The sequence below is a fragment of the Elgaria multicarinata genome, chromosome 16, assembly GCF_023053635.1.
Source record: "Elgaria multicarinata webbii isolate HBS135686 ecotype San Diego chromosome 16, rElgMul1.1.pri, whole genome shotgun sequence".
NCBI classification, from domain to species: Eukaryota; Metazoa; Chordata; class Lepidosauria; order Squamata; family Anguidae; genus Elgaria; species Elgaria multicarinata.
The window spans coordinates 16,099,719-16,113,174 of NC_086186.1; the positions used below are offsets into that span (position 1 = coordinate 16,099,719).

Consider the following 13,456-nt stretch of genomic DNA (forward strand, 5'->3'; position numbering starts at 1 on the left):
TCTTGAAACCGATGCATAATCTCCCCCACCCCCCTTCTTTCTTTTTAAGAATGTTGTACTTGATGGAATACTGATATTTCTATGCATGGAATTTTTTTAAAATTTTCATTTGATTGCAGCCTAAGACCTTTTTATTCACTCAGTATTTTAACACTTAATTTTAACTTAAATTTAAATTATACTGTTTTAACTCTGTATTTTAACCTTATATCAATTTTGCTGCGTGGTTTTATCCTGGTTGTGCTTTTTATATTGTATTTTGTATTTGTATTTTTAACTTGTTGGTTGTTTTATGATGATTTTAATTTTTGTGAACCGCCCAGAGAGCTTCGGCTATTGGGCGGTATAAAAATGTAATAAATAAATAAATAAATAAAAATAAATTTGTCACGATTTGTTTTCTGTTTTGTTAGATTCAAAATAAAAGGGGGGAAGATGATGATGATTATTATTATTATTATATTATTATTATTATTATTATTATTATTATTATTATTAATAATAATAATAATAATAATAATAATAATAATAATAATAATAATAATAGCAGCAGCAGCAGCATCGTCCGACGCCCGCGGCTCGCTCGCCCAGCAGCGAGGGGAAAGGAAGGCGGGAGAGCTGCCGGGCGGGGCGGTGCGAGCTGACGCGGCAACGCCGCTGCGCTCAAGCCGGGCCAGTCGCACAATTATGAGAAGGAGCCGCCAGGCCGCTCCTGCTGCTGCCGCTGCTACCACCTCCGCCGCCTCAAGCAGTCCCAGCCCCGCCGCTAGCTCTGGAGCCCCAGCCGGAGCCTACCTCGGACCTCTCCCGCTGCTTCGGCCGCCCCCTCAGGAGCTCCCCTCAGGCGTCGTCGTCGTCGTCGCTGCTCCTCCTCCTGCTCCTCTCGGCCGGCCCGTTCTTTTTCCCGCCCGGCCCCGCGCAGCTGCCGAGCTCAGCCCCGATAGATGGAGACAGGCCCCGCCACCGCCGAAGCCGAACCACGAGCAGGAGCCGCCGCCGCCGCCGCCATCGCCCGGCGTGAGGAGAGCCAGAGCCGCCGGCGCCGAGACCCCGCTGCCCGCCCCTGAGGAGAATGGTGAGGCGCGCCAGGGGACCGGGGGCTGGGAAGGGGGGGGTGTCCCCTGACGAGGAGAAGGGGCGGCGGAGGCAGTCGCATCTTCGGCGTGGTTTACAGCTGGAGCTCGGGCTTAGCCCCGGAACCGGTCTTCTTGGCTGGAGCTTCTGCTCCTCGCCTGTAGCCAGAAAGAGCCCTCAGAGATGCCCAGGCGAAGTGTGGTCGCAGCTCGGTGGAGTTGCCACACGCAAGCAACCCTCAGCAAAGATTCCCGCTCGGGCGTGAGCCCCTGAACCTTGCTCTTAGAAAGTAGGCAGTTTGCATGCATCAATATATTCCGGAGGGCAGCCGTGGTAGTCCATTGCGGCCAAAACTATACGAAGAGACTTGTGGCACCTTAAAGACTTCTCTTTATGCCAGAATAAGGGCGCAGTCCTATGCATGTTTAGACAGAGAAAAAAGTCCTACAGCTCCCAGCATGCTCTAACCAGCATTGCTAGCTTGGGCACTCTGGGAGTTGTAGGACTTTTTTTTTCAGTCTAAACTTGCATGGGGTTGTTCCCTAAGGTGCTGCAAGACTCTTTGCTTTTATTGCTGGGAGTTGCAGGACTTTTTTTCTGTCTGAGCATGCATAGGATTGCTCCCTAAGGTACCACAAGACACTTTCCTGTATTAATGTGTTTATTGTTTGTGTAGTGGTGGTGATCCTTGCGCTTTTCAGAGTAATAAAAGGTGGGGCTAGGGAGTATGAGTGTGGGGAGAAGGACAGGTCCCTGCCCGCAAGGAGCTTACATTTTAAAGCAGCCTTCCCCAACTTGGTGCTCTTCAGATGTTTCAGACTTCAATTCCCATCAGCTCCAGCTAGATGGCCAATAGTGTGGAATCCTGGAAGTTGTAGTCCAAAATTATCAGGAGGGCATCAGGTTGGGGAAAGCTGTTCTAAAGAAACCTTTCGGCATCCACAGAGTGACATTGTGTTAAAGGGGGTTAGTAGGGGGGCTTCTAATTAAATTCACATGCCCCACCCCCTGTCTCCCCTCAAGTGTAGCCTAATTATACACACACACATAGCTTATAAAAACAGTAACTAAGATGAAGATAGGATGGGAGAGAGCCCTCTGTCATTGCTGTCAGTCATAGTGCATAGGATCTATCCGTCTGTCAGTGCCTTTTAGGCCTTGGTGGAATGCCACAGTTGCTTGAGTGTCCAGGGGAAGGCTTGTTTCCTTCATGTCCTGCTTGTGAGCTTCTTGGAGGCAACTGTGTGGGATTATGTCCAGACTGATTTGGCAGGGCCTTCCTTACATTTATAAGTTTCTCTCCTACTCCCACCACAAACTGTGGTGTCTTAGGAATAGAAGGGCACGCAAGCTTTCATGTAATCCTCATACATCAAGAGTGGTAACTCTTTTTTTCTATCAAGGGCCATTGACCCACAACACACACACAAAACTGTGAGCCACACACGAGGAAGGATGCCTTTGAAAGCATGGATCACGTCAGATGATCTGCGTCTTTAATGAGAAGAGATTTGAAGGTGTGGATTGGGCCTGCTGACAGCTAGCTTGATTCATGCTTTCCAAATTAGCCCCGGTCCATGCTTTCAAAGGTGGATTGGTCTGACTGACAGTGCTTTCAAAGTTATCCCACCTTGCCAAGCACTGGACAGCCTCCTGCCTGAAGAGAGCTCTGAAAGTGTGGTTCAATCTGGCTGTCAACCAGATTAAATTAAGCAACAGGGTGAATCCAGTCTGTGGGCTATTGGTTCCTCACCCTAGCCCAGATTTCCCATTCTTGCTGTCACAAAACTTCATAAAGCAATATGCTCCTCCCTTCTCCACCATTACTATGACTGTCAATCTCAAAACTTACCTATTCAGATACCTCTAGCCCTGTAAGGCAGTTCAACAATTGGGGTGGGGGGGGGGAAGGAGGAGATTGGACAGGAGAGCAGGATTTCTTAACTATCTCATAAGTTAGAGGAGAGGATGCTTTTCCTGCTTGTATGGAACATTATTTGATATCTCTAGTGAACAGTTTAAAGGACCAGAATGGTGGGTGGGAAAGAATGACAAATAACTATTCACAGCTGCCCATAGATATTCTCTTGTCTCTATCGGAGACAGATCTATAGAAGAGACACCTCTTTGATTAGTCTCTACCATCCCTTCCACATTTTTCCGAACACCAATAGCATCCTGTGTTATTGAAAGGCAGTGAGGGGAGGGATGCTCTTATAATCTGCCTACGAATTCTCAAACTGTTACCAAATGTTATTTCTGGACATGTATACAAACATGCACCCATTTATAGAAGGACTCTAGAACTTTGGTTGTAGTGTGCCTTGGCAGATGCACACACACAGTTTCCTTCAAAAACAGGAATTTTATTGAAGACACAACAATAAAAACATATATACAGTAGTTACTCTTGAGAATTAGCTGGTTGGCAATAAGGAACTATATAAACTCTGAAATGGACTCAATTCATGAATTGCAAACAAATCTAGAGAGATTAAGCAATTGTAGCAAAGGGTGAACATGAATGTAAACATCTCCAGTGGGATTGAAATGAGCTAAAATGTCTTTGGCAGCTAAACTGAAGGCTGTAGTGCAAGGAAGTCTAGGCCATCAGCATTCATGGAGCATCTGGGCTGAACTGGGCTGGACTATGGCTCTGAGGGAATTGCGGAGGTTGGGTCTAAGCTAACATTGCTGGGAGTGAGAGGTTCGGGGATGTGATGGCATGAACAGGGAGGAAAAAAGTACTCACGTTTGCTTGTCTTTAGTGTCAGGTAGTGTGTCAAGGCTAGTCCTTGCACACAGTCACAGTGATGAAAGGGGAGAGTAGGACAGGGCTTACCTATATCTAATGCAAGCACCTAATTTCCAGCGCTTTGAGGGCTGTACAATCTCCTTGTTTCCTCTTTTACCTGTTTATTGTGAAGGGAGCTTCAAAACACATTGTATATCAAGCCAACATCTCTGGAGATTTTAGCATGATTGCAAATGAGGCTGAAGAGGAAACAGGAAGAGCCCAAAAGGAAGCCTGGCTGTTATCCTTCCCACTGGACAACCTGGGCAAGGCTGCACTAAGTTACTGGGCTTTCGAACAAAAACTGGTTTAAAAATAGACCAAATTGCTACACACTCACATAAGCACATGATAGGTAAGTGGGTACAGGAGTGGAAGCTACAATTTGTAGTGGAATGACCTCCAGAAAATAAGAGAGGGCTTGAAAGAAACCTTTCCTGGGGTCTCATTAAATCCTTCCTGGAGATGATGCTGGGATGCGGGGAAATTCATGTGGTTTCAGTGAAAGAAGGAATTCATGAAAGAACCTGCATACAGGTCACTACTTCAGGTAGTTTGGGGACCTATTAGTCAGAATCTGTGCTGTGATAGAGGGGTCTGATGAAGCTCGGATGAAGCAGAGAAGACTCTTGGGCTGAGTTAGTATTGGTTTTAGAGAATCAGGCAACAAGGTTGGGATGACTCATCACTAAAGCCATCAAGGGTCCTGAAAGGTCTAACTTTAGATGGGACAGGTTGCTGTACTCCAGAGTTGCAGCACTCAAGACTTGGAAATTACCTGCCAATGATTATATCACACCTGGATGGGAAATCACACTGTTCCTGGGAAGTGCTTGCATACCTATTTCCCTGAGTGTTGTACCCAACCTGACTATAGAGCTCTTAATGAAGTGTTTCCTGGTTGAGTGGTGTTGCTAAATATGGACCTGAGTACATGACTATATTGCTGCCTTCATGGAAAGATAGCTTGCTAAATTGTCCTATAACGTTTTCAAGCCTTGAGTTTCTCTGTTCTAGTTTATTGAAATTGAATACATCATATTCTGCCAAATATCGAGAAGGTCATCTGTGTTGTGGCCAGCAGCTTGGCAACAATATCCACACAGAACCCCACTACATAGAGCAGTCTTCTGCAACTTGGTGCCCTGCAGATGTTTCAGAATACAATTCCGAGCATTCCTATTTGCCATGCCAGTTGATATACAGGGACTTATCAAAGGCATTTGCCACTTCAATAGAGTCCCCTTTCATATATCTGCTCATATGACCAGTTGGAGCAGGTTAGTGTCGAAGTTGTGGGTGGTAATGATTTTTTGTCTCCCCTTTTTCCTGGCACGTATGATGGACATTTCAAAACAGGCACTTCCTCAGATCTCATAGGCACTCTTGGATTGTCCCAGACTCCAACAACAAGCGTATAATTCCATAACACCTCAAAATGGGATTTCTTGCAGATATACAGCAACCCCACAAACTGTGCAATGCTAACAGCTCTATAGCACCTGGCAGTTCTTGCTGGTTCATAAAAATGTATAGGTGAAATTTGCCATGATTTTAGAATCTTACAGTACTGTTTCCTCCTTCTGAAACCCATCTCCAGGCACAGTATCCACAGCCTCATAGCATCCCCATAAGCAAACATTTCCATGTGACCAAAGAACAGATCCTACAGAGCAGGGATGGGGAATGTGCAACCCTCCAGAAGTTGTTGGAATTCAGCCTCCGTCATTCCTTGCCATTGGATGTGCGAGCTAAGGCTCATGGAAGTTCCAGTCCAACAACATCTGGAGGGCCACATGTTCCTCACTTGAGTTATAGAGGAAAATAGTCCTTAACTTCACAAGTTACACACATCCCCCTCCCCTAAAGTTGATACACTAGAGACAATAGTGGAGATTTTTAAAATAAATTCAGCTCCACAGGACAGAAGCCTCACAGCTTTTTAAAAATGGACACTTCCACGTCTCCCTTAATTTTGCTTTTGAATGCTGTACTAGGAATGTAAGTCTTGAGTCTACCAGGAATGTATGTCTTGAGCTCCAAGCTTACATTGCTTGTTTTTCAAATGATGCTTCTGATGGTTTTAGATACAATACTTTGTGATTTAAGCAAAATATTGCAACAGTTAATGACTAGCAGTATTTTAGAAATACCTATTCTCAGTTGAACTTGAAAGTCATTTTGGAGGTTTCACCATTTGTTAATTTCATTCCTCTTTTATACTTGCCAAGGGCTTGTGTACAGGATTAAAGTTCAGAGGTGGCTGTGCTGTTTTAGGTTTGTCAGGAAAAAAGGATATTTCAGCCACACACCCTTTCTGTCAGGTCGTATCTAGGCCATTGTGCTTACTCCACCCACTAGAGAAAACAACCCTGCTATTGCTCTCATGATTACTAATCCTGGGGATGAAACAGAAATGAGATGAAGAGCCCTTGGTTTTACCAGGGGTCATTGTTTCTCTTCAAACTCCTTTTTACTCTGATCTTCATTTTCAAAAAGGACTGAATTTAGTAGGATTTACTCCCAAGTAACCATGGTTTGGATTGCAACACTGAACAATGCAATGAATTTAGAAGTTGTTATTCCAGGGTAAGTGATTATGTAAACAGGAGTTGCAAGTTACTACCCGCTTTAATTCAAATGACTAGTTACCTTAAATCAACCTGTGAAACTATGTAAGAAGCATTTTGAAAAGGATGGATATTTTAAATCTTTTGCTTCCATTCTGTTTAGGTGAATTTATATGCATGTCATGACTTTTTTTTTTTTTTACAAAACATACCCTTAAGCTATGTAAATATTAATTAATGTCTTCCTATTGCCAGTGTACTTAAGGGCTCAGGAAAAACTAGACGGAGGAACTATTTCTCTTTAAGATGTTTGGAGTGATATGTTAATTGAGCTTGGTACTGGAGTTTACAAGTTTTACTTGATATTTTAGCAGTAAAACATTGCAAATGCCTAGTGTGCTGAAAGTTTTATAGACTAGTATAATACAAAAATTTGTAATGATATTTCAATGTTAACAGATTGTTGTGTTGCAGTAGTTAATTTTTTTCAACACACTAGTTATTTGCAAAGTATTTGTGAATAGTAAGAAATTCAGAATAAAAATATTTCTATAACAGCTTAATTTCTTGGACTTGTTTCTTTAAAAATTTAATTACAGTAAAATTTATTTATTTATTTATTACATTTCTATACCGCCCAATAGCCAGAGCTCTTGAGCAGTATATATTCCCCTGCTGAAATATATTCCCCTGCTGACATTAAATCAAAGCAGTAACTTTCATTCTGTTAGCTATCTCTCAAAGTCAGACATACAACTATTCAATTATCAGAGTTGTATGTTCTTGCATCTACAGAATTATGCTTGAGGTATCAGTTGTATAGAGGCTCAAAACAATTGTAAGTTTAAATATTTAAAAATATTTCCAACACTCATTAGAAAACAGTGAAAAAATCTATTACAAGTGACAGTTAAACTCTTAAGAAAACTGTCACTTGTAATAGTTTTTTCCACTGTTTTCTAATGGAAATATTTTTAAATATGTCCCCTTTGTGCTTCATGTAGATAATTGCTGCTGTAATAGTTTGATAAAGGACAACCTGTTTGTAACCCTTTATGCAGTAGGCAGTTGTAACTCATTCATTTCAGCTCTTGTGGTTTACATCAGATGTACTGCATTCAACTTGTTCTTTGACGTGGCAATCGGTCACCTTATGTTTCTTTCATGTTATGTAAATAAGTTTGGGGGAAAAAGGGCAAATTCTTAAAACTATCAACTAAAGAGTTAACAAAACTGTATTCCTTAGGGCAGTTACTGATATTGGTACTAGTTATTGCTAATTTCTTCATGTTTGTATTAAAAGGCATCAGCAGACTTGATGACTGCAATTTGCCTTGGAAGACCTACAGCTCTATTAGGCATGTAATGCATGATTGATTGCAGTGTTCTCTACATGCACTGAATAGCCTTCAGTTCAGGGAACTGCAAAACCCATATTAAGCAGTCCAAGACAATCAGAAAGCTGGTTGGCCATTGTGTGAACAGAATGCTGGACTAGATGGACCTTGGTCTGATCCAGCATGGTACCTCTTACATTCTTACTCTACAAGCATGCATATTTCCTTTGTGTGATTACAAGTGTTTAACTTGATGCAGTGCAAGAGGAGAATTGGACTGAAGCCACACTTTTTTGCTACTTGTTTACAAGTTGGTATACTTGGCAAATAGCTGTGATCTGTTTTTCTATTTCTGTAACATTGTTAGGGACAGTGTTTAAAGAAAAGTCTTATTAGGACAATTAGATCTAGCTTGAGGAAGAGTTTTGTGCAGTTTGAACATTAACATTCGGCACTGTGAATTTCAGTGATAACAAAGGTGGAATTTTCATGTCCCTTTGAATTTTGTTCTGATAGACCAATATAGTTACCTGCTTTTCATTAGGGAGAAGCTAAATGTCAACAAAAGCTCCTTTCAAAACAGTTGCAGGCAATGGCAGGAGGAAAGAATGCTTAAATATTTTGCTAGTCTTGTTTATGTAAAATTGGTGGTTTTCGTAATGACATTGAGAGTTTAGAGAAAGTGGTAGTAATTTCCACCTATCATTAAGTGCAGAGTGTTTTACAAACTTGTCCTTCCAAGTTCTGTTGTTAGGGCAATATTATTCCCCTTTCCCAACAGAGGGGCATTGAAATGGTGATATGCTTGCAGTCACCCTTGGGTGGGTTTGATTTAACATAGATTAAAACTTATTTCCTGTTCCATATCTGATGTTCTATTAGATCATGCTTGCTGTCTGTACCTGATCTACCAAACCATATATACGCTTCTTAGGAAAACTTTAATTCACTTTTAACTACTTTGGCCATAGTGTACTTTGTGTATTATTATTATTGCTTCATGAAACTAATGCCTTTTCCTATTATAGAGATATAATAATGACAATTACCAGTGAAAATGACTTGTTACGTTTTTTTCCATGATTGCTTCTTGACTTTCAGATTAAATGTTAGTCTCCATTTTGAGCAACTTTTTTTTAAGCAATTGCTGGGGAATCTGAGTGTAAGGGTTCTATTGTGCTCATGTCCTATTTTGGGTTTCTCACAGGCAGCTAGGTTGGCCATTGTGTGTACGGAATGCTGGACAAGATCTTATGTTATATTCTTACAACTGAGCAGAGAGTTGGACATTTGTTTAAAAGTTATAGCTTATGCAATTACAATTTAAGAATGCTGTTCTATCTTTCTACACAAGGGAAACTAAATGAGGTATTACATTTGAATATTTTCATTAATGTCTTAAATGTCTGCACTTTAATGTCTGCATTTTTATGTCTGCACTTTTACACTGAAGACAAATCTCAGGAGGGGGTTCTGAAGTCCTTTATCTTTTTGACATAGACATACCATTTACTTGGACGAAGCTATAACAATTGAGCTATATCTCTTCAGCATGTTTACTAAGGGCATAACTGCAATAAACAAGCAACCTTAGAATCACTGTGAGCAGATTCAAATGTGCAGAAAATGTTTAAAAGCTTTAATAAGTAAAACCCTTCATGTACATGGATAAGAAGAAGAACTTGCCCAAGCACAAATTTTTATAAGTGCCGTGGCTGGAAACTAATATCATCCTTCCTTTACAATTGCTGAGCACCTCTGTGTTGTATGTCTTCTCCCTCCTTCCCCATACTTGTACATTACAGTGTTGGGGGCATGTAATGTAGTTCCCTAGTTTATTTTTCATAGGTGTCTAGCTTTCTTATTTTCTGTAAACATGTGTTATAAAGCTAAGCTCCCCCCTTTCTTCTTTGATCTGATTTCAGTCTGTATTTCTTTTAGTTTTGCACTATGGGAAGCTCAAAGTACTTGTTTCGTACACTCCCTGACATGGTTCACCCAATCAAAACAAGGCACTGTGACTTGTTGTGAGCTGGGGTGTGTTCCGTCACAAGGTGGATGAGATTTGCATGATCACCGTCCAGCCACAGCTTATCATGTCTGAACCCGGGCAGCATGGCTTGTTGGAGGTTTAAACAACTCTCATGGGCTGTTGTAGGGTTATTTGAGGGTTGGCTAACCCTACAACAAACCATGCTGCCTGGGTTAAGCTGCGGCCAGGCAGTGATTGTGCAAATTGCACCTGGCATACACCGCAGCTTGCAACAAGCCATGATGGCTTATTTTGATTGTGTGAACTGGCCCATTGAGGCAAAAGTGTCTGCCATAGTAGGCTGCTTCAACTGTAACAATTTTTACATTGATAAAATGGGCAGCAAACTACTTTAAATATGTAAAAATTGTTACTATCTAGTATTGTTAATTCTCCTTGAACCTACCATCAAAAGGAAATGAGTTCTAATGATCTCTTCCTCTCTCTTTAAGCTAGGTTAACAAGTTCATTCTACTGTTTCTCAAAACATATTCAACATGTTCCAGTAATTCATTCAACACCACACCCGCAGTAGGTAAAGTTATACGCAGAGAATTCCACCTGAACAGTTCCTGCAAAGCCTTTTACACTCAGTAAAAATATGATATCCCAGGGTAATTTTTCACGCAATGTCGGATGTTAGAGTCCATTCTGTGAGAAGATCATAAATACTTTTCTTACAAGCACCTTGTGCTTTATAGTAATTCAGGGGTGGGAAACCTGTAGTTCTGCAGATGTTGTGGGACTACTACTTCCCATAATCCCTGAACATTGGCCATGCTAATGGGAGTTGGAGTCCAACAACATTGGAGATTTCCCACCCCTGTAGTGACTCATGAAAATTGTGTTAGTCTTGAATACCTTGTGTTTTCTTAAACAGAATTTGTTGCCCTTTCCCTCTGCAATTGCAGTCACGTACAGGGAGAAATTTACAACAGAGTTCTTGTGGGGCTGGTTAGCCAGAATCACTGGCTAATTCTCTGGTATTAGTGCTCTGTGTGATTAGATTTAACTTAAAGGTGCTCCATGATAGCAGTTTCTAACTTTCTTTCTCATATGTTAGCTTTTGCGAAAATGAATGTGTTTCTTGTTTTTCTTATCTTTGTGGGTTCCCACTTGTTGTTCTCCCTTAAGGCATAATGCATTTTGCTAGTATGTGTGTAAATTCTAAAGGGATGTGTATGGAAGAGCTGTCATGAAGTGTTATTCTGAATATGGTGATCTCTCTGATCTTGTTCATTCCATCCTTTCTTCATGATGAATGGAGGTAACTGTAATAACATCGGATTCCATGGTAATTTAGAAGATATATGAGGGAGGCTAAGATATCCTAATGGTGGTGAAAATATTATGTTTTATAGATAGGTAGATCTCTCTCTCTCTCTGACACCCACTGATTGTTTCTTTCACACTGTCTTCTGTCTTTGGAATTGTTAACATGATACATCTACAGTGGACTTTTTCTGAGTTCACTTATGCTCAGCCATAGAACATATAGGCCTTGTGCAGGCATAACACTAACAATATCACTCTGATTAGGAGTTTGTGCATGTGCTGTGGCTCTTCTCTTCTGTGGTTGGTGTTAAACTATAGTAAAGCATTATATTTGCATCGCCAACTATGATTAGCTTTTGCAAGGGTTTGCAAACAAGCTTCTAATCCTGGTTATACATCTTGTTGAAAAAGCTAACCATAGTTAGTGCCAGTACAAGTAACATTGTATAGTTAATGTTAATCAGGGAAGGGGAAAATTTTCATGGGTGAGGAGAGAACCACAATACCCTCCTGATCTCTTGACTGTGGTTGCAAGATGTTAGCGTTGTATCTACAGAAGCCAATGCTCACTGAGCCATATCTTGCCTATTTGCAGATAGAGGCAAAGTGGAGCCAGCATAGACCATGACCCTGTTCGGATGTAATAGCAACATTTGGCAGCAATTCTTGGATTAATTAACCCACAAATTATGGGAATGTGCACTGTGTTTGAGCCGCTTCCACTTTCCAGCAACAACCTACAGATGCTGCATTTGTAGGTTGTTTCCGTGATGTCTGTACCCTGGAACCTGGGGTTGTTTGTTAGTTAAGCAATCCCAAATTGACATAAAAACAAACTGTGGATTTGTTTAACCCACGAACAATCCCAAGTGCCTTGGTTTGGACATCACAGAAACAAAGTAAAAATGCCTCATTTTTAAGTTGTTGCTGGAAACTAGAAGTGCCTCTCATGTGGTAAATTAATCCACAAATTGCTGCTGGATCTGCTATGTCCAAAAAAGTCTGCTAATCAGATAACCAATGTTTAAATGTTAGCACTGGGTTCTCATGCACTAGATTGTACTCTCTTTTTTACTAGTTTTGCATTTCTGGTTTGGCAATTAATGTGGAGGAATAGTTTCCATGCATGTACACCCAAAGACAGATGAAAGATGTGTATGATGTATTCCTACCTGTATATCTTCACAGAACATTAGTCCAGCATAGTCTGACCTGTCTATTCAGACAAGGTAACAAGGAAAACCAGCTAGCTGTAGAAAGTGTGTAAATTCACAATCCAGTTGACACCACTTCTTTAAACAAAGCTTTCCCCCTTTAAGGTGTGTGTGCTTGCAAGTTGAGTGCTAAGCTTTCTAGAAAATCAACTTCCCTGTCTGCCTTGATGGCTCATCAACTTCAGAGCCCCATTTTGATGTTAAGTTACTGACAGCTTAGCTGCCTGCCAGGGAGACCTCCTTCTTTCTCTCTTGTTAGATATGTAAATCCTTGTTACCTGTACATAAGTTCCCTAAGGAAATTAGTTTTGGGACTTGCATATTTTTAAATGTACATAACAATTCTCACATGGGATTGGATGGAAATTTCACCTAACAAGCATCTTGCATTCATTGTCTTTTTTTTTTTTTGCTTTTTTTAAAAAAGGGGGTTGATTGGGCTGATTTGTGATTGACCAGTTGCAATTGTGCAAGTCAGCTGGCTTCTGCTGGGAAGTGCTGAGTCCTATTTGAAGCTGATTGGCACACTTTCCTACTAAGTAATCCACGTTCTACACCTGGGATTTAACAAGTGATTTTGTGAGTGATGCTAAACTGTTTAATTTAGCTTGCATCTTAATTCTTTGCCTGTATTTCTGCAGTGGTAATAAAATCATTTGGTTTATGTTGTCCTGATTTTTGTCTGGAGTTTCTAAGGACAAGACTTCTAAGCCTTACAGTACTGCTGGTCCTGCACGATTAAATAGCTTTATAAAATTTGTATGTGCTGCTCTTCCTGGCTTTAAAATAAGCGGACGGTGGTAGTGAAATAGTTCAGAATAGGGCTTGGTTTATACTTGGTTTACCTAGCCCTTCCCTTTTGTCAGTTACCTGTGACCCACAAGTTTCAGGATGAGAGAGAATTCCCTCAGACAGGCCTGGTACTATCACAGCATTGGTACTATCCCTCTGCCTGGGCCTATATTGAATAGACAATCTACTTTCCAGTTTAGTCTGTGTATCTTCCTAATTCATTATTGTATATTTAAGGTTTATTTTATTTCTTACATTTGTAGATCACCCAGTAATCAGCGTTCTCTAAACATGTAAACTCCTGCTCTGATCAAGCAATTGCATAATATCCCTTTAATTTGGTTATGACTTTGCGTTCGCAGATAGTC

The 13,456-nt window shown here is 40.9% G+C and overlaps 1 protein-coding gene across 2 annotated transcripts in view; it reads left to right on the top strand.

Moving 5' to 3' along the window:
* Window positions 1-994: 994 nt before the first annotated feature.
* Window positions 995-13,456, top strand: part of TRPM7 (transient receptor potential cation channel subfamily M member 7) — an 81,382-nt gene continuing 68,920 nt past the window's right edge. For both annotated transcript variants that reach the window (XM_063142481.1, XM_063142482.1), the window contains exon 1: window positions 995-1,075. In XM_063142481.1, the coding sequence (XP_062998551.1) occupies window positions 1,073-1,075 (3 nt within the window). In that variant the 5' untranslated portion in view covers window positions 995-1,072. The remainder of the gene's footprint in view (window positions 1,076-13,456) is intronic.